Source organism: Pseudopodoces humilis, chromosome 6 (genome assembly GCF_049639895.1).
Source record: "Pseudopodoces humilis isolate 2021_Gansu_Grassland_sample_001 chromosome 6, ASM4963989v1, whole genome shotgun sequence".
Classification (NCBI taxonomy): domain Eukaryota; kingdom Metazoa; phylum Chordata; class Aves; order Passeriformes; family Paridae; genus Pseudopodoces; species Pseudopodoces humilis.
The window spans coordinates 3,741,230-3,763,135 of record NC_142205.1 but is presented as its reverse complement, the minus strand read 5'-3'; the positions used below and the strand labels follow the sequence as shown (position 1 = coordinate 3,763,135).

Below are 21,906 nucleotides of genomic sequence, written 5' to 3'. Positions count from 1 at the left end.
CAACACCATGTAATTCACGAACCTTTTGTTGAGATCATGCAAAGAAATCTCCTAATTGCATATGAACTAAAAATGCTCCATAAGATGTGCACTTGTTATTTGAGCTTTAAAAAATGACAAACATTAAATAGGAATGAAAAATGTAAAAGCATTCTGATTTCTAATAATGACACCTATTTTAAAGTACACAAGGTTTGTTAATGAACCATTTTAATTTTCACAATATTCTGATAACTTTATGATTAGTCTATTTCTTTCAATATCCAAGAGCAATCAGCAAGTGCAAGCCAAATGATACAAGTAATTTACAAAAAAAAAAACCTAACAAAACCAACACAGTGTATCAAAATGTGCATTAGAATTTAGGATTATGACACATAAACAACATGCTCCTTTAGCACTGAAAATTGCATGTGTTTATTATTAATCAGAAAATGCTCAAATGAATTTATTCGAAGCTAAAGACAGACTCCACTTGAACATTTTCTTAATTGCAGCAGAACAAAGCTTTTAGAAAAGATTTGATTTCTCAATAAAACTTCCAAGTCACACACAGACCGCATAACTCTCATTACTATACGGAGAAAGGAACCCCTGAGAAATCTATAACTTTCCTGAATCCTCAGCAGTTAAATAGCAATAAACACAAGGAATTTATGAAAATCCATTATTTAATAAAAGGACAAATAGAAGAATTTTAACCAGATAACATATTGTTCCAACTCCAGGAACTGCTGACTTGGCAGAAAAAAATGCTGCATTAGCCAGAATGTGAAATAATGTCTCACATGTATCTTCTGGGGTCTGTGTTTCACAGCAGTAAGCAGAGCAGTTTTACAAGCACCTAAATTAAAAATTACTTCTCCAAGAGTTAGGCCTGTGAATATTTATGTAATGGGGCTTTTGAGCCAAAGGGTAATGCTTGGGATTTTCAGAAATCAGCTGTACAAATTAATTTTCAAAACCTCATATTTCACGTGGCAGTAGCAAGATTACAATCACACCAAATAAACTCTATAAGCAAATTATGGAATTAGCAAGAAAAAAAATATTGTAAAAAAATAGCTGTTTGTTTCAAATTCCAAACCAATCTTTCTAGAAATGCCTCCCTTTTCCTCCTCTTCCTCAGAGCCATAGGTGTAAGGTTCTCTGCCTACACAGCAACTTTCCAAGAGATCTTACATCTCTCAGCAAGTCACAAATCACATTTTTCTCCTTAGATTTGAAGACCCTGCACTCAAGTCTTCTGTGAGACCCAAGAACCTGCCTGGAATATGGAAATATGCATGTGTATATCTATTTGCATATGCAAATGCAGACTCCTGCACCTGGGGAAGAATAACCCCAGGCTCCTGCACAGGCTGGGGGTGACCTGATGGAGCAGCTCTGGGGAGAAGGACCTGGGCATCCTGGTGGACAAGGAGCTGTCCCTGAGCCAGGAGTGCATCCCGGTAGCCAAGAACACCAATGGGATCCTGGGGGGCTTTAGGCAGAGCATTTCCAGCAGTGCAGGGAGAGGATCCTGCCCCTCTGCTCAGCCCTGTGAGGCCACATTTGGAGAACAGTGTACAGTTCTCAGCTCCTCATGACAGGAGACATGGAGCTCATGAAGCAGGTCCAGCAGAAGCTCTGAAATTGGTCAAGGATCTGGAGCATCACTGTTGAGGAAATGCTGAAGGAGCTGGGGCTGTTCAGCCTGGAGAGGAGCCCCAGCTGAGAGGGGCCCTCAGCCCTGGCTGTCCCTGGGTATCCCTGTGTGTCCCTGGCTGTCCCTGGGTATCCCTGTCTGTCCCTGTGTATCCCTGGCTGTCCCTGGGGTGTCCCTGGCTGTCCCTGGCTGTCCCTGGCTGCAGGAGGGGCAGAGCAGGGCCCAGGTTCTGCTCCAGGCCCAGCAATGGCACCAGAGCCACGGGCAGGGGCTGAGCCCAGGGAGTTCCACCTGCACATGAGGCAGAACTTCTTCACTGTGCAGTGCCCAAGCACTGGACAGATTGTCCAGAGAGGCTGTGGAGTCTCCTCCCTGGGGATATTCCAGAGCTGGCTGGACACAACCCTGAGCCCTGTGCTCTGGATGGCCCTGCCTGAGCAGGGAGGTGGCACCAGCGACCCACTGTGCTCCCTTCCAGCCTGACCCATCTGGGATTCTGTGCATACTTCCATCCTTTTCAAGCCCTGAAGGTGAACAATTTACAGATCAAATATCAACAGTACCTCTGATCACTGAAACCCAACTCACTGTTTTCACAAGCAGATGTGAAACTCGGCTTGTACTCCATGAATAAATTCAGGAATTCCTTTACAGACCACATACAAACACCATTCAGATTTTAAATAATAAATTGTGTAGCACAGAGGGTGTATAATTAACCCAAGCCAGCTTCCCTCACTTTGAACTGTAAAAAAGTGAATATATTATGGTTTATTTCTAAATAAGGAGAAATCTTTATGATGATCAAAACCTAGCTCATGAAAAATAAAAGTCTCTCAGTTGTACTTGATAATTTTTCATTCATATCCCATAAAACATCTTGCTGTAATTCTTTTTTAGGCTTAAATATTATTAAGTATTTGTTTGAGATATCTGTTAATGACAATTCAGGATTACAGAATAATTTACGTTGGAATGAACTCCTGAAGGCTGTATTTTAAACACCTCCTTAAAACACAGTCAACTTTAACATCTAGCCAGGTTGCTCAAGGCTTCATCCACTAAAGATGAGAATTCCATCCTTGGAGATTTTCCAAACCTCTCTGCCTACTGTTTGAGTGCCTGATCACTTTCACGGGCGATTTTTTCCTTCCCAATATCCAGAATTTTCTCAGAATCACCTTGTGCCAGTTGTACCTCATCCCAACACCATGAACATCAGTTTTGCTTCAAATACAACAAATAATGATGCAGTTACTTTATGATGGGTAGTTATAAATAAATGATAGTCTATAGGTGTTTATTTTAAACTCCTTCTCAAATATGTCACAAGGAAAACAGGTTTTGGAGTTTTAGGAAAAAGGGGACTCAGGATGAGAACCAGCTCCATGACAGCTCTTGATGGTCAGTTACCAAAGAAACACAATTTTTTGCTTACAAAAGTTATTACTCCTCTTCAAAGTTAATTTGGTGCCAAAATTCAATTTCAGACTAAGCTATTGACACCTATAAAACTCTTACACATATATTATCAAGGAAATAATGTCTTCTTGGAAAGAAGAAAAAAATAGTTGGCAGGAAATCTGGCTAAATAAATTTCTTCAAAAGTTGCAATTTCCTGTCACTTCTTAAAAGCCAGTTAATGAGCAATGAATGTAAATGAACTGGAACACTTTACATTTCTAATTAGTTAACTAACATTGGAACCATAAATCAAGGACTGATACCATAATTCAGTCCTTATAATTAAGTGTTTCAAACCTTTTTATAAATGTTCAGATTACTGTAAACACACATAATTTTTGCCTGCAGTTGCTGAAACAAAATCCAAGAAAATTAATTTTAATATAATTGAAGACTTGTTTGAATACTGACAAAAGTTGTGATAAAATATTCTTTAAATATAGCTGTCTTCTCTTCAACTCTTCTTTTTTCCAATTATATCAAGGTGTATTTACAGAGAAGTTGCCATGTTTTAATAAATATTAGACTTCTGAAAAAAACTCTTCATACTAATTACTGCTTGTTCAGAAGGCAATAAACTATCTCACACACTACTAAACTAGAGGACACAACTTTAGAAATTTAAAATAGTGGATAAAGTATTCATACTTCAAATAAAAATACTGGAAATAGCCATATACCCTACATAAATGGATTGTATGATCAAAGAACACATCATTATTGAAACTTTGTGACATTTATCTGCATTAGAATCTCATTTTCAACCATACCAAAAAACCTCTTACAGTCCTTTTTAGAAATATAATGCAAAGCAAAAGCCAAACATTACATTAATCATTTAAAATAATTTTAGAAATCCAAAACAACTAGAATTACTGTATCATTGCCTGCATTTTCCAATTAAATTACCTCATTGTTATGTGCAATTGCCTTATTGCCCATGAAAAATCTGCTCATCCCCTGGTTTGTCTACATAGAGTCTTCAGGAAATCTCAGCAGCTTCTTCAGAACCTCTGCCTTGTTTGCTTGTTAAACACATTTTAATTCATCTATTTAGAATGTGAAACTTTCAGGGCAGAGACCATTTCCTTACGTGGTTCTTAATGATTCAGAACCACAGAATGGTTAAGGTTGGAAAAGACCTCCAAGATCCTCAAGCCAAACCATAAACCCACCACCATCATGTTCACCACCAAATCGTGTCCCCCAGTGCCACATCCACTGGCTTTTTAAGACTTCCCGAGACAGTGAATACACAGCTGCCCTTAGCACAAGGAAAATCCAATTTTCGAGGTAAATGCCACCACAAAGTGTGATAGATGTTTTAGATAAACGATGCCACAACCACAAGACAGCAGGAAAAACTGCCTTTGTGTAGAAGTCAGCACATGATACACTGAGAGACTCAGTTTTTCTGAGTAACTTAGAGACAGGACTGTATAAATAAGAGTGTTTGATGTATCTCTTTGTCAGAAGCACCTGCACTACTATGAAAACAAATGCTGTGTGCTCGCAGGTTTTGTTTCTGCACCTTTGTCCGTGTCTCCTGCAATGCTAACAAGGCTGTTGATGTCCTGTTTAGCAATAAATCAAATGTTCCTACCTGCCATAGTGCTGTGTTACAGACACACACCATACAGCTGGAAGAGTGTGACAGTGCAGTGCTACACTGCAGCTTCCAATGAGCTGCTCTGGAGTGATGAAACAACATAGAAATAATTCACAGGAGCTCCAAGAGAGCTGGAGAGGGACTTTGGACAAGGGCATGGAGTGACAGGACAGGGGGAACAGCTGCCAGAGGCAGGGTTAGATGGGATATTGTGGGAACTGACAGTGGTCAAATAAGAGACTTTTAGGCTTCAGGCACTAGATTGAGCCTGTGGGAAAATCAAGCACATGACTTTTTCACTCTGGCCTGGGAAATCATAAGGAGGAATCCAAACAATCCTTAGAGAAGGAAAACAACCTTTGCAGGTGTTGTTTGTTCCTTGTTGTTTACTTGCAAGAAACAGTCAAGGGATGCTGTTCCCAAATGTCCAGTGATGGTGATGTGTTGGTCTGATGGCAAATGAAAGCTTTACCTTTTTGGACTTTCTCAGAACTGTCTATAAAAGAAGATCTGGAAGAATAAAACTGGCTCTCTTTTGCAACTAAAGCTAGAGAGTCTGTGTCATCACCATCGCCATTCCTAATACAGTGCGACAGGACATTGGGAAGAAATTCTCTACTGTGAGGTTGTTGGTGGCTGCCCCTGGATCCCTGGAAGTGTCCAAGACCAGGTTGGACGGGGCTTGGAGCAACCTGGGATAGTGGCAACCATGGCAGGGGCTGGAACAAGATGGTCTTTAAGCTCCTTTTCAATCCAAACCATGCTGTGACTCTCTGACCTTTCCCTCTGGCACACCAGGCCGGATGCATCCACAGCAGCTTCACGAGCATCCCACTCAGACACAAGTGCACAACCTCGAGCAGAAACAACAGCCCCCACCTTCCCAGCCCCCTCTCCTGACTGCTCTCCAAGTGTAAATGGAGATGCTGCTTCCCTGAAATAGTGGTGGTGTTCACTTCTCACATACCTAAGCTTCAGAGGCATCTCAGAGGTGCTAAATAAACACAGGGAAAATAGTAGCAAGTGTAGTCTAATTAGAACATTTCACTTAGTGCTCTTTTTGAGCTATTATATGTAACCTGAAAGAAAGTTCAGTATGTTTTTGATTTAACACTCCAAATATTCATACTTACATTAACAAGAAAATAAGAAACCTGCAATAATTTGAATAATAATGCAATAACTGTGCTGCTGCAGAAAACACATTTCCTTATAGAAGTGATAATTAGGTTTTTAAAATGTGTTTCTCTTCTGTGTTTTTAGTATGTCTAACTAAAAAACTCTGTCTAAATTTGTGTTTGAGGGTTCATTACAAAAGTTCCTTTGCAAATAACCTGGCCTGCTGCAAACAGGTTACATGTATTTTGATAGGGAAGCACAGGCAGCAGTTGCTGTGCTGGCAAAAGGCTCTTTCTACCACCAAAAGAAGCGTCAGAAAAGTGCTGTGGTTAAACTCCAACAAGTAATTTTGATTGCTAAATCTTTCCACGATACTGCTTTACAATACAAGAGCATTTTAGGGGGAAAAAAATAAAATTTATAGACATGAAAAAATAAACCAGAAGTCCACTAGATGGTGCTCCTATACAGCAAATACAGATCTGCTGCACTATTCCCACTGCTAAAGGGGAATGAAGGCAATGAGAGCCTGATGCACAGTCACCCAGGGTGCTTCCCTTTACAGAGATCACATTTTTGCCATGCATTTGCTACCAAAATCCTGACATTTCCAGTGCTATCCCTTGTACTCTGGAGCTGAGCCCTGTCCACAGTAATATATTTTAAAAAAAATAAAAATACAAAATACACAGAAGGGGTTGTAATGGGAAATGGCAGCAATAACTGAAAGCAAAAGCTTGTTTGGCCCCCTTGGCATCATCAGGACCCCAAAAATTTACTCTGATTCTTTCTCATTTGAGACATCAGTTCAGCAACTTCAAACACACAGCTCTGCAAACAGGTGAAACTTTTGGGTTTAGTGTAAAATGCAACATTTTGCTGTTGGTTATTATTTTCTTAATATGCAAAGCATGACCAGTTTCCCCACTCAGGGGAGATCTGAGGAGTGCAGAAAGTGCCAAAATATCTCACTATTTCACAGAAGTTTTAGAAACATTGAGGCACAGCCTGGCTGCCTTCACACAGGAAATGGTAGGCTTGACACAATTGCAGTGTAAAAGCCACTTCAGCTGCACCAGGGACAAAAAATCCAACTTGTATTTTGGTGCTCCCAACACAAGAAATTTGGGGACTTGGTGTAATGATTCCAGATGAGACCCACAAAGTTGGGCTGGAGCCCCTCTGCTCTGGAGCCAGGCTGGGAGAGCTGGGGGTGCTCACCTGGGGAGAAGAAGGCTCCAGGGACACCTCAGAGCCCCTGCCAGGGCCTGAAAAGGGGCTCCAGGAGAGCTGGAGAGGGGCTGGGGACAAGGGATGGAGTAACAGGACAAGGGAGAGTGACAGGTTGGACAGGGCTTGGAGCAACCTGGTCTAGTGGAAAGTGTCCTTGCTCATGGCAGAGGGTTGGAATGAGATGATCTTTAATGTCCCTTCCTACCCAAACCATTCTGAGATTCTACAACATTTCATCCAAATCCATACATGACATTATCTGAATTTGCAGAGCTTTCCCCAGTGCATTCTTAGTTAAATTCAATATAGAGCTGCTATTTTACAGAAATTGCCATTTGCTTGGCTAGAGAGACTCAAGCTCAACAAGTCTGGTTGCAAATTGCTGTGGGATGTGCACTAATATTTTTGCCATTGTTCCTTATGAATTTCAGTAGTGAAACAAACACATTTCAATTCTTCTTTCAAAGCTCACATTTTGTCCTGTTCTCTGCAGTATCACAAATCACTTCTCTAAAGAACATATTTACAAGCAAATTGCAATTCCATAAATGTTCTGCAAAAATCCATTTTCAGATCATCTAGCAGTTATTTGTCCAAAAAGGAACATTTTAAAGCTAGTCTCTTAATGGCACAGCATTTCTTCTGTGTGCTGTGTTTCTGCCCCATTTTGACAGCTCTTAATTTTATTACAAAAAATAAGCAGTCTTTGCTATTGCCATACCCAGATACTTTGTCTTTTCAGTTTCTCTGTCATTTTTCCCCTCATTACACACTTACTACATCTTTCACTCCATTTAAGGTGCACTGCATTCTCTAGCCATGTAAAATATTCCTAAAGGAGCATGAATGTTTTCACAAAATATGTTATGATAGCCCATTTATTAATTATGAGCTGCATTTAACAGCCTGGAGGACAGTGACCAGTGTCACCAGACACTTTCTTTCTCATCAAATGTAGTCATCTCCCAAATAGTTGACTTGCTCTGTTCAAAAATTCATTAAAAATTGAGTTACTCTGCCTGTAATTTCTCAGTTCAAATGCTGCTCATGACAAAAAATAGTACAGTTTCAGTACCCTGGGACCTACCCCAAATACATAAATACCTCAAGTACTAAAAATCATTTTAACTACCTCATTCCATTCTGAACCATACCAAATCATACAATCATGCCTGAGTTGGAAGGGACCCACAAGGATCAACCAGTCCAACTCCAGGCCCTTCCCAGGACAGCACCAAGAGTCCCACCCTGTGCCTGAGAGCATTGTCCAAATGTTACTTGAACCCTGGCAGGTTTGGTGCTGTGACCACTTCCCCTTATATTCCTTTAAATTCCTTTATAAACCAGATTATTTTCACACTTGGAAATCAGAGAGTAAAGGGGTGAGCCACAGGCTCAGCAGCTCAACATGTAACAAGGACCAACACTGCTAGACTGCCAACTTTAGAGACAAAATCCAGAGAAACAATCAAATATTAAAAAAGATAAATGATAAAACATCAGCTAAAACAACATCAGCTACAGGGCTTGCCTGTTTGGATTAACATATATTAAAGCTAAGCACTATATATTTCTTTTAGCAAATAAAATATCATTTTATTGCATTGCTAGAGGCAGAACTTGCACACACAAACACAAAAGGCAGGGAGAAAAGTCAGCTAAGCCATCTCATCAATTCTTTCTGGAGCAATTCAGAAAACAACAGATATTTGCTTTTGGCATCAGTGGAGAAAAGGGGTTTTGGTCCCTTTTTTCTTTAGATATCTTCTCCTCTCTCTAAGTCAAAGGATTTATAAATTCAATTTAATTTTATTGCTGATAATTCAAGCCTTGCTTCAAACACAAGAATAATCCTTTCTATGGAGTTATGGTGCATGCATAGTAAACAGCTTCATATTTACAACACCATTACACCCACCCTCCCAGCACTGTACAAGAATGATAATCCTCATTTTTCATATCCCAATCTAAAGGAAATTATTTAGAATTGCTTAAAATGTTAAGCACTGCAGGTTACTCAGCCTGAAACCCTTAGAATCTGAATTTCCACTGTGATTAGCACTTCAGAAGTGTTGTAAGCACATCCCACTGACACAGCTACCCTCCTCGGGACTCAGGAACTATAACCCCAGCCCATATTCTGAGAGGAGGCACCTCCCACTCGCCAGAGAACCCAAGTGCCCAGTAAATCCTATTTTTGCTTGTCACTGCCCCCTCTCTATTACCTCATGGAGAACATGTTCCCCAGCAATCTGTGTGCAACCCTTGCTGTGGCACAGACAATCATGGAATCACAGGATTGTTTGGATTGGTAAAGCCCTCTCAGATCATCGAGTCCAACTCCAGCCAAGGCCACCAATAACCCCTTGTCCCCAAGTGCCACATCCCCATGGCTTTTAAATTCCCCAGGGACTCCACCACTGCCCTGGGCAGCTGTACCAGGACCAGACACCCTTTGGGTGAAGAAAATTTCCCAGATATCCAACCTAAACCTCCCCTGGCCCAGCCTGAGCTGTTCCCTCTCCTCCTGTCCCTGTTCCCTGGGAGCAGAGCCCGACCCCCCCGGCTGTCCCCTCCTGGCAGGGAGTTGTGCAGAGCCAGAAGGGCCCCCTGAGCCTCCTTTTCTCCAGGCTGAGCCCCTTTCCCAGCTCCCTCAGCCCCTCCTGGGGCTCCAGTCCCTTCCCCAGCTCTGTTCCTTTTTCTGGACAAAATTATTTTTTTACTTTATTTCCAGATATAAATATATATTTTTACATCCACATATATTTTTACCCCTTTGAAGTTGCCAAACCCACACCAGTGTCGATGCCATCTTCACCTCAGCTTTCACCCAGCTCAGGTTTCCTGGTCCTTCTCATTGCATTTCTTTTCACTCAATAATTTCATTCTCTTTTTATCTACCTCCCCACCACTCTCCAGTTTGATGTGTAGGTCCTGTCTCTGCTACACACCATGAGGGCTATGGGGAGGACAACAGGTAAATCCATCCCAAAATTTAACATGAGCCAACACAGCAGTCCCTCAATAACCAGATGAGACCTTACCAGATCAAACTTACCATTTCCTGAGTTAAAACAGAGCCTTTTCAGAGTTCACAGTAGAGTTCTTGAATAACTTATCCATGCAACTTCCATAAATTTGGCCAAACATCATGAGGGGGAGATAAACTGTGCATCCCCATTTGCATTAAGAGCTCAGAAATATTTCATGAGCACAAAATATATGCTGAATTTTAATAATAAATTACTAATAAAACCAGGAATACCTTTTTTAAATGATCTGAGATTAAAACAGCAGCATGGAAGTTAAAGGACAAAGCAACAAGGCATTAAACACATTCTTTTGTCATCAATCAACTTCAAATAGGACTTTAAAGGAAAAAATCTAAGGAACAGATTTGTGAGCTCTCCTTATTTCTACATAAATTATCTCTGAGAAGTAATAAATTATAACTATCTTCAAAACTTTGCTGCTAATAACTCACAGGTGACTTTACACACACCCCCCCAACACACAGAGTGTGACAATTATCAAAAGACCTAGTTAAACACAATGGCTGTGCTTCAAATAGGTAGAATAATTATTTGTATTCCATGTGATGATATTTTGACTGAGAAAATGTTCAAATTATTCGCACTGCAGTTATTCGAAGCACTAAGCCATAGAACACTGATTCCAAAATTTGAAATAATTAAGGCTGAGAAGTGTTTAAAATTATGGAAAAAACCTGTAAACTTATTTTAAATACAGAAGAATCATCTTGGCATATAATGCAGGGTTTAGTAAGCACTTCATACCAAACACAAACTGATCTCAATTAATATGACTGAGACTGTAAAATAAATATTCTGTAAAATTATTTCCATTAGAAAATACAACGTTCCTTTCCCTTGCTGAAGTAATATACTGCCAACATAAAAAGCAAGGTCTTTTTCTCCACCACCTTTTTACTCATTTCATAGTTTCACTAGTCTGGTAATATTGCTTGTTTTCTTGCTTGTAAAACATAAAGGTAAATTCACAATCATCCCACCATCACCAGCTATAAACTCTCACTTTCCCTGGAGGTTAGGGAATGTCATATTTGTTGCAAAATTAGGTGTGAATAAATCTCATTCAACAGCTAAGCAGTGAATGGATAATGCAATTGTTTCAGTCTCTGTATCCTTGTAAGTCAAAGTTTTCATTTAGTTTCCTAAAATGAGAAAGAGAGAATTCCCCAAGAAGGCTGTTTTGTTGTTTTTCCACATGTAATTATGAACAGAACACCCTACAATGGCTACACATCTCCCACACACATGCATGGCTCCTGCAACATCACAGAAAGTGAAAAAGACTTTACCTGAGGAGAAAAAGGATGAATATTCTCATAGAGGCCAGGGGACAATATCTGGTGTCTCGCACAGTCTTCACTACATTTATTTTCACTAAGCACAACGACTCTCATTGCATTGAACAGCAGCCTTTTTTCCAGAAGGCAGCAGCAGCATCATCAGTTTGGGACTGAGAAGTCACATGTTTTCTGTCCCTGTTTGTCAAACCTTTGCTGTCCATACCGTGCAAAGTCCCACACAAAAGCCAGAGCAGAATCTGACCACACAGGGATATTATTCCCAGGATCTTACCAACCAGGCACCTGCGAGCTGAGAGGGCCCTGAAACCCTGAGGAATTCCTTAAATCTGAACCCTGCAATTGTGCAGGAAAAACCACGCAAGAGATGGAGGAGACAAGCCTGGTCCAACACACTGTGAGATGAATCACCTGCACTACACCTCCACTTCCAGCCCTAAATGCAGCAGGACTGAGCAGGTCCTGATTCCATGTGACAGCTTCTGGGACTGTAACCTTGTGTCTTAATCAAAGTGAAAAGGACACCATTCCCCAATAACAACTTCAACAAATCTTTGCCTTAAGTCAAAACGAAAGATGAAAATATTGTCAGAGACTGTCTGCAATAACCTTTTTCTTCACTGCCTGAAGAAGAATCCTCACATGTGAGATAGGGAGAAATCATCAGACAGGACTGCTAATGAAATTAACAGCTAAACAATTAGCTGTCAGGAAAGTTGCTTAAGCAAAACTGTATCTATTGCTTGAAAGAGGCTGCAGCACTTTGCCCACAGTTGAACTGATTGCTATCAACTCTGTTTGAAAGATGCTTTTTCCATGCCTTTGATTAACATAATTCATGATTCAAGTTGAATGTTAATATTTCCAGGACACTGAGCTCCATCACCACCTTCATTTTTTTGTCATGTCTTCCTGACTTGCTAGACAAACATGATTTTACGACTCAAGCAACCCCAGATCTTGGTCATATAACTAAACAGCTAGGTTAATCAGACTTTGCATTTCCTAGAAGCATGTAGTGAGATTTTTCACTAGGGATAACAAGAACTTATTTTTGTCACTTTCCCAGCCACTGCATATAAGCACAAATAACTCCTTGTAATTACAGTCCATTAGCAGCAAACAACTATTCCTCACTAAAACCAACACAAATCAATGTTTTCCTTTTGCATCAGCAGTCTGAGGAAATAGATGCGAATGAAAAGAGGAATTTGAGTCCTGTGCAAGAACAATTTAGTTAAAAGCCCTGTAGATCGTGTGGAGAAACACCTCATTTTCCACACGCTGCTGACACTCACATCAAACTCATTCAAGGCAGCGGCGAGCTCTCCTATGCCAGTGTGGCCCTTGTTCTCATCGGTGGGTGAGGTGGCCTGGGCAGCGTTGGAGATGCCAGCAATTGCTTCCTGCACTTGCTTGAAGACGTAGTCCCTGTTGGCCCTGGTGGCTGCGACGTCGGGGTGGCGGAGGAAGGCCTGCGAGGCCGTGTACAACATGGTGGCGTTCTTCTTCAGGGCCCCTCGGGCCGCGGCCATCTCGTCCCTGCAGTGGGGATCCTTCAGCTCCTGGGTGAAAACACACAGCTTTCAGAGAGGGAAATGAAAGGCTTTGTGTTAGAATGTATTGCCTCGAGCATCCGGGCACGAACGCCGTGCAGAGGTTTGGCAGGGCTGGAATCAGTGGCAGAGCCCACCGCAAGTCACTGAAAGGATTTCCCTCCTGCCCAAGGAAGTCACTGTGCCACCACAGCTGTTACATCCTACCCGCAATATCTTACCAAAGAGTCACTTCCCTTTTGCAAAAACCCATTAAAAATGTACATAAAGCATTCAAAATTACTCTCCCCCAACATCTGGATTCCTTCTGCTGATTCCATAACAGTAATGCAAGTGCAACACTCCTGTTGCAGCAAGTTCCTTATTTTTCCAATTGCTGCATCCATGTCCTTTACAAAATTATCACAAGGTAGACTTTTAAAAAATCAAAATAATGAATATCATAGAATCAAACAATTAACTAGGTTAAAAAAGACCTTTAAGATCATCATGTCCAGTCTATGACCTAACACCATATGGTTTTAAAGACCTACTAAAAATGCTTCTAAATATTTCTATTCTGCTTCCCTTCGTATTTCTCTCTATTCCTCATATCATTTTGAGTTTGTATATTTAGGATATCATGACAGATACATTTGTTTGACAACAAGAATCAGATACTGCACAATATGTTATCAGAGTTACATATTATTATTATTATTTAACCCTTGATTTTTTTTTTTCCAGTTATAAATTCAGTTATAACTTTCAGTTATAAATTTTCAGTATAAATCAAGTTATGTCCTTGAAACTTCACAAACTCTAAGACAGCCCTCATAATATTAATTAGGAATAAGAAAACATTATTACTTCTGCTTTAAAACTATGAACAAACCAGTCTGGAGAGCTGAATCGTTTATTTATGTCCACACATGGAATCTACTGCCAACATTGAAAAAGGATCCAGATATTCTGGATTTAAAGGTTCTACCCATTGATTAATTTCAACCACATGTAGCTGACAGGTAACAGTCTTCAGAGAGATATTTTTGCCATATTCTTGTATCTTCAATGAGAACTTAAAAGATACAAATATTTGTTAACTTTCACATTTTTCTCTTTTTCCCACATTTAGAGCTCTATTTCCACTGGGGAAGTGTCTGAATGTACACTTTGAGAGAAGAGCACTCTCCATATAGTGCCTAGATTCTGCATTTTTAATTTATTTGTCTTACTCAGATGGATTGTTTTTTTTATAGTCCTGCAAGGAGCAGAGAGATGGGCTTGATGATCCTTACAGGTGTCTTTCAACTTGAGATATTCAATGATACAATTTCAGTATAACCTCAAAAATGCTATTTTTCATAAAAAAGCTCCACAATCAAGATTAAGGAGTAAATTTCCATTCCTGCAATTCAGAAAATAAATAGGTGGATGAATATGGAAAGCCAGCTTTCCAAATCCAGTGTGCAATGCAGTACAGAGATGGCACATCCTTGAATTATTGGTGGTATTCAAGTATAATTGAAGTTGGAGAGACCTTATAGAACTCTACAGTGTCTTAAAAAGAACAGGGTTCAGGGGAAAATTATCTTTATTGCAAAGTTGTACAATGACCGGCTTTGAATAAATGTTATCATGACTTTCTGGTCTCTTTTTCAGCTGCCTTAGAAATGAATAAATGGATAAATTAATATTTAAAAAAAAAAGAAAATTATTAATAATGGTTTTAAGCACAAAGTAGATTTCTGTTCCTCCTGAACTTGAATTATACTGAACTAGCAAAGAGCTTGTGCTTTACCAGCTGTCAGAGTGACCTGAAATCTGCATAGGTTAGAATTAAATGGGAATAATCATTGAATTAAAACTATCCTTAACCTCCTGAATCACTTCCCTCTTCACCCTTCAATCTGTTATTAATTGAAGCCTCTTGAAAGGTACTCTTAAAGAAACGGCACTTCTGGAAAACTTCATCACATTCAGAAATAATCAGTGTGATTACATTATAGGCCATGACATAGCAATTAATGGTTCATTGTAGATTTTAAACCAGACTTGGACATAAAACACAAGAACTTTAGAATGAAGATGGACTTCTCCAATCACTCCTGCACTCACCTGCTGTCGCCTCGCAGCGACATAGTTCAGTTTTACCATTTCCTTCCCAAATTCCTTAAAGCGATTGGCTAAATCTTGTTCATTTGTTGCATTTTTCACAGCTTCTAGTGCCTCCTCTACCTACAACACAATAAATCAGCTCTGTCAGCATTTTAATCCACTCTTTGACAAAGTCTGTGACTATTCCACCCAATACTCTGTCTTACATGGACCCAATTTAGGTTTCACATCCATCACTGTACAGAAGCTTTATGAGAGTCCCACGAACTTTAATTAGGTTTTTAATAGAGCAGCTGTCACTCTGCATTACTGTCCATTTACTGTGCTTTGGGATCATGTAAAACTAATGTCAAAGATATGACTGTGTGAATTTCTCCACTCACACTTATCAGATGAAATATTTAATATCTGAGGGCTTTAAAACAAAATACGCAAGTATGTTCTTAATGTGTGGTACAGGCTTTATGGGAAAACAAAGTTATCGCTTCTGGACAAGAAATACTTAAAAGGGAAATTCAAACTTACCATTAAGGTTTAAATTTAGCCTGATAAATCCTAAACAGTCTACCTTTGTGAAACAAATGATAGCTTCAACCCAGAATATTTGTATTATTGTTTTTTTTTCTCAGCTCTGAGCTTTCCTTCTTTAGTTATTTAACACTGAGAAAATAATCTACCCAAAAAACCACACCTGCAGTTATTCAGTGATGCTGTAGCTAACAAAGATATAAAACCCAAGTTATACCAACAAGTTGATCCACCAAATATATTGTGAACCTTTACCTTATGCAAAGCAAGAAAAAATATCTGCAGGGATAAAATGCTCTTTTCACGCAATAAGTAAAGGAAACATTACTGTGACTAGATGGGAATTCGAAGTTACACTTCTCCCTCACAGGATAAAAATGCAATTCCAAGCAAAAATATTGAGAACTGAAAAGATGCTACTGATCCTTCTTGCTAAAAGCTATTGTTCAGCTAAAAGCTGCAGTTCATAAGAACATGAAAAACAAATTTTCCCCTCAAAAGGCAAGGGCTTATTCTGTTCATGGGCAGAGGTTTGCAGCTCTCCAGACACTGCTGGGAATCAATAAATTCAGCAGTAGCCGGTGTCTAATAGTTTAGAAAGGCACAATTATGTGTAGAACCTGTCTTTTTATTGCTTGAATTGCTCTGTGTTTTCCTACCACTGAGAGAGTATATTTTCATTTTCAGCTTTTACCTACTTACTGCAGATTTACAAATTACAGGGCAGCAGAGTAGCAAACTCATACATTTCTGTTGGAAAATGCATAATTCAGAAACATAAATTCATAGCTGGTACCTTGGAAATTATAAAACAAGTTCTGCCAATTTACAAGCTACAAGGTTATTCAGAATCCAAGTTATTTCTTCTTTTACTCCTAAGGACAACAGAGTTTCCAAAAAATGAACTGACTGCTTTACCATTAACACAAATTGCAAAATCATTGTATTAAATAATTTGCTCTTGCAGAATTTTTGAAAAATATACACGTTTCCCTGTTTTATCAAGAAACATTTGCATTGAAATACCTGATCTTTATTATGTTTGTAATGCCAAGCACAGGCACAACAAACTGATACACATTTTTCTAAGTCCTGGTCTATATTAAATAGAATTCCTGAAAATTTTGTCAGAGATTCCACTCTGATAATCAGATTTCAAAGGATGATGATTGTACTCTACCATGTCAGTGAGGGCTCAAGAGCACAGATTCCAAAGTTAAGAAATCAATTATGAGAAATACTAGAAAGGACATGAGCACAAGCTCCTTTTTAATGATATTTTATTATTACAATTTCTGTTTTACAAATTCACACTGGAGTGAGTTCTCCATCCTTGAGAAAACACTCAATTGATCTGTTCCTCTAATTAACTAGCCTGGAGTTAATTACAAGAGATCTATAACTCTCTCTGTGCATGACCACATATTATAATGGTATGTGGTTTTTTTAATGTGTTACAAAAGCTTCTGCAATAACCACTATTTCTAATTTTAGCAGTGCAAAAGATAATCTGAAAGCAATGACCAAGAGTCCTTCCAGAAAGCACCTGCATATATTCCCTCTAAAACACTAATTAAAATGCACCATTTCCTTGGAAGCCTTTGACATGCTTTCAGAGAAAACTGATTACAGCACAATTCAGCATAAATCAGGCTTCATTACTCTGACATGCAGTATTATTTTAGTTCATTAATTTTATGGGTAACTTACACAAGTCTTTGAAGGTTACCTTTGAGTCAATAGAAGAGCTGTTCCTTCATCAATTTTGTATAGTATAACCACTTTTCCCCCTAGTAATTCATTTGTCTAAAAGCAGTTGGTATTGTGAAATGGTAAAATAAGGATATTTACATGTTTAATCCTCAGAAATAAATTACCCTTTTTAACATGAAAAAAGTCACAATTAAGCTCCTTATGTTGATTTTTGCTGAAAACAACCACAGATCACTGACTTCTGAAACAGAAGTTGTAATACCATTAGATAAATGCAGAGATTACAAATCACACTGCCCTTGCAAATCTGGGGTGCAAACTGTGCAAGTAAATACACCCACTTACAAACCAGCACTGGACATTTGTATTTTATATAACAGAGTATTCTGCTGCAAAAGAAATCTCAGATGGAACAACAGAATTTCTCACTGCCTATGAAAGAGCTTGAATACAAATTTTCATCATAATGTTCAGAAAAAAACTTGTTGTTTATGATATTCAAGTGTTGGCCTTGCTAGGAAAGGACAGTTTGAATTACAGTTACATGGAGCATTAGGGAGAGGAAAAATTAAAAGCATATTGGAGAGGGACACTGCTTACACTGCATGTAACCAGAGCCATGTGCTGACAATTCTGAGAGCAGCATTTAAATCATTAAAGCAGAGCTCACTAGAACCTGTGCCGAAAAAACAGCCTCTTTCCTTATGAAAACTGTTTTCCAGCTATTCAGGTTATCTGCACAGTTTGCAAGTTGAAGAGTTCTCACTGTTTTTCCAGAACATGAGATTGTTGCACAGTTACACAGTCAAAAAGAAATATAAAAAAAAAATATAAAAAGAACAAGAAATATTTTTGAATAGTTGCTAAAAAGAAGCAACTCTCCATCTCCTCTGTTAAACTCACACATGCACTCTGCAGGCTTTAAATATTCTGTATAGGATTTTCTGCACAATTTTGTTTCAGAGGTTTTTGATTATTTGTTTCTGCAATAAAAATGTAACAGTGCTAAAACTAGGGAGGGTGGAAAAATACATTTCCTAGTTTCAAGTGAAAATCTTTTTAATACTCCTGTATAAAAATGTGAATGGTGGTGGTCAAAAGTGAATATAAATCTGTCCAAACTATCATTAATTCATTAATAATTATTATATCATAATAATTTATATCCTAAATTTATATCATATATATAAATGATATATATATTATAATTTATATGATAAATCATTAATTCCTCTTTATTCTTTGATTAGACAGTTGTGCTATTGTCTCTCTCCGAATAAAATATTCAATTTTTAGATATATTCAGAAGTCACAAAGAGAAAAAAAAGAAAAGTAGACAACTATAGTGTCTAAACTGTGCCAGAAGACAAAAATCCTGGGAAAGTAATTGGGATAAGATGCGAGGAGATCAAATGCTTCAGTTCAGGTCAGAGAGCTGTTTAACAGCAGCATAAGAAGATATGAAGATAGCTCACAAATTTTGCTTTAAGTGTTGAAATATTAATTTCTGCAGAATTATGAAAATGAATGAGACTAATGCAGAAATGTGTTCACTCCTACCTCTGATCAGCACTTGAAGAGAACGAAGTGGAGAGTAAGGAATGTGGACAGCTACCCTCCTAACCGATTTATCCCGTTCTCCCACACACAAAGCACACAAACCCAGCAGAGAGGGTGAAAAATGCCTACGATTTTGAGGTGTGAGAGGAGCCTCATGACATCAGCCATGTCAGCCAGGATGAGCAGGCGGGTGACGGCCGAGAGCAGGGCGCGGGCAGCGCGCACCATGGTGCCCCTCTTCACCGAGGAGCAGGGGTCGTCCGCGAACTCCGACGAGGCGATCCGCATCGTTTCTCCTGGGAGTGGAACACAAACGGTCGCTCAGGTTAGCTTCCAGCCTTGTGGGTTTTCTTTTTATAGAAAGTATAATTAACTCACTAAAAGCTAAACTAAGTGCTGTTGGGAAAAAAAATCACGGAACTACAAAACTCTTGGGTTGGAAGAGGATTTAAAGACCATCCAGTTCCACCCCAGGGATATCGTCCATTGTCCCAGGGCAACCCAAGCCCTGTCTGGCCTGGCCTTGGACATTTCCAGGGATCCAGGGGCTGCCACAGCTTCTCTGGGCAATCTGTGCTAGGGCCCCACCACCCTCACAGGGAGCAATTCCTGCCCAATATCCCATCTAACCCTGCACCCTTGGCAGTTTGAAGCCATTCCCCCTTGTCCTGTTACTCCATGCCCTGTCCCAAGACTCTCTCCAGCTCTCCTGGAGTCCCTTTAGGCACTGGAAGGTCTCCCTGGAGCCTTCTCTTCTCCAGGCTGAACAACCCCACCTCTCCCAGGCTGGCTATGATTCACAGATTTTATATTACCTTTGCTGTCATTAAAAAAAATTCTGTTTGTCTCCAGAGCAGAATCACAAAAATAAAGTATTTCTAATGTGAAATCAAAGTATATTTACATTGCTTTTATGACCATTACAACGACATTAAAAAAAAAATCTCAGATGGCAAAACTTCCCATAAGACAGTGTAAATAGTGTAGGAGAGATTTAAGATGGCCACAGTGATTAATTCCCATCAGAACTATTTTCCTTATTATATTTACCATTGGCACTGTGTGTTCAAATTATAATTTTCAAAGAGTCTATCTTGGATGTTAAGATGATAATATACCATTTCAAAATACAATTCAAGTGATTAATTTCTAGGACTACATACTCCTCTTAGCTTTCCATAAGGTTGGCAAAACTCTCCAAATTTCTTAGGAGACAATTAAAAAACAATCATTGCTAGATAAAAAGAGGACAAACCAAATTTCTAAACGTACTTAAATGCTATATTGCTCAGCATCAGAGAGCTGAAATTCAAGTTAAAAAAGAAAACAAGGTTTCTGGAGGAGGACCACAGTTTGCTGTCCCTACCTTCCTATGTATTTTACCTGTGTGTCAAAACACACTGAAACTAGGAGCAAGGTATTCTGACATCACAAAGATTTTTCTAACACATACTTAAATTCAAACAGTTGTTTGAAAAATTTATCCACAAGTCTTGGCTGAGACTGTGCTAAAAATTGAGAATGAAACTTCTTTAGCATCATTATTGTTGTTGTTATTATTAGTCAATGACTTAAATATTTCATGTAAAAGGAGATACTGAGAGCAACCACAGAACAGCTGAGAGCCCAGCATGTAAGCAAGGGTTACATACGAGTTTCCTAACTGGGAATTCGATCCCAGTGCAGGACTGGCTTCATCTAACCAGTGTAACATTGTTAAGGCATCATCTTCCCTTCAATTATTTATTGAGGGAAACCAACAATCCCAGCTTTGTGTGGAGAGCTTGCTCCAAAATGCACTCTTGGAGCATACTGAGCTGATTGAACCCAAGGGGACACAAACAACCACAGGAAATCCCAGCAAGGCTTTCCCTTATTTAAGCTCTAAGTTACATCCAGAAGAGATGGAAGTGATTCCAAGCATCCAGTAGCAAAACTCTTGTCAGTGAAAGTACTGAATTTTAGAGAAATCCAAGCTGAAATGGCAGCCAAAGCAAGCTTTGGATTTTGGAATCAGATGCCTGCAAATTGTTTAACTTCCATTTTGGTGCTGAAGAGATTTTATCGTTTTCTGCCAAATTAGCAGTGTGTAGCTTCAGATAAATATTTATATTGGACTTTGAAAGAAAGAAATAATATTTGATAATCAGCCAGTGGCACCAGGAAAGCAAGAAGGAAAATTATTTTCTTAGACTTGATTATCCAAGGCAATATCCCTAGCAAAAAGATTTGAAAATCACACTCAAGGGCAGAGGAAAAATGCACTGAGGGTCAAAACAAAACAAAAAACAAATAGAACTAAAAAACCATTAAAAGAGTATGGATTAGATATTTATCCTTAGAAAGCTCACATTAGATGAAATAAATCTCCAAAATAATTAAGCAAAAAATTATTAAATAGACACAATCAAATAAGCAAACCAAAAAATGTATGAGTATGAAAGTTCACAGCAGGTTGTTTAAAACTTGACAAGACTTAGTAGTTCATAATTTAGAATCTAATAACAAAAGAAACTAGCAGTTCTGGGAAGGAAGGCTTCTTTGTCTCAGTGCCAATTAACGTATTTTAATCCTTTTACAGCAGTAGTATCAATCCACTCTTAGGCCAAAGGTAACAGTGGAGCTTCAGCTAGCCCAATTATTTTTTAGAGAAACTTTTTTATCTGTAAAAAGTCAACCCTACATTTAGTTACCCATTCTTCCCAAATGCATTTCAAGTTGTTCTGTAATCTATATTAAATTACTTTCAGTGAAAATTGGGTCGATGCAAGAAACACAGACATCTGAAGTCATCAGGTCTGCTTCCTTGCCACTGCAGTCAGTCAAGTGATAATATAATTAATAATAATCTTAATATGATAATAGCTACACTCATAAATTTATCAAGCTTCCATCTTAGAAACAGCTCAGATGTTTAACCCCAATTAATCCTACGCGAAGTGGAAAACTCTCTCCAAAATTAACTCGAGAATCTGACAGGTTCTTTTCATTAGATATCTGTAGACAATTTAAATCTATTTCTTCTCAA

At 38.9% G+C, this 21,906-nt stretch overlaps 1 protein-coding gene across 4 annotated transcripts in view; it reads right to left on the bottom strand.

The window, feature by feature from the left end:
• Nucleotides 1–21,906, bottom strand: part of CTNNA2 (catenin alpha 2) — a 460,539-nt gene that overhangs the window by 331,805 nt on the left and 106,828 nt on the right. For all 4 annotated transcript variants that reach the window (XM_014258992.2, XM_014258987.2, XM_088056519.1 and 1 more), the window contains 3 exons: nucleotides 19,008–19,174; nucleotides 15,078–15,197; nucleotides 12,723–12,989 (listed from right to left, as the gene is read on the bottom strand). In XM_014258992.2, coding sequence (XP_014114467.1) covers nucleotides 12,723–12,989; nucleotides 15,078–15,197; nucleotides 19,008–19,174 — 554 coding nt within the window. The remainder of the gene's footprint in view (nucleotides 1–12,722; nucleotides 12,990–15,077; nucleotides 15,198–19,007; nucleotides 19,175–21,906) is intronic.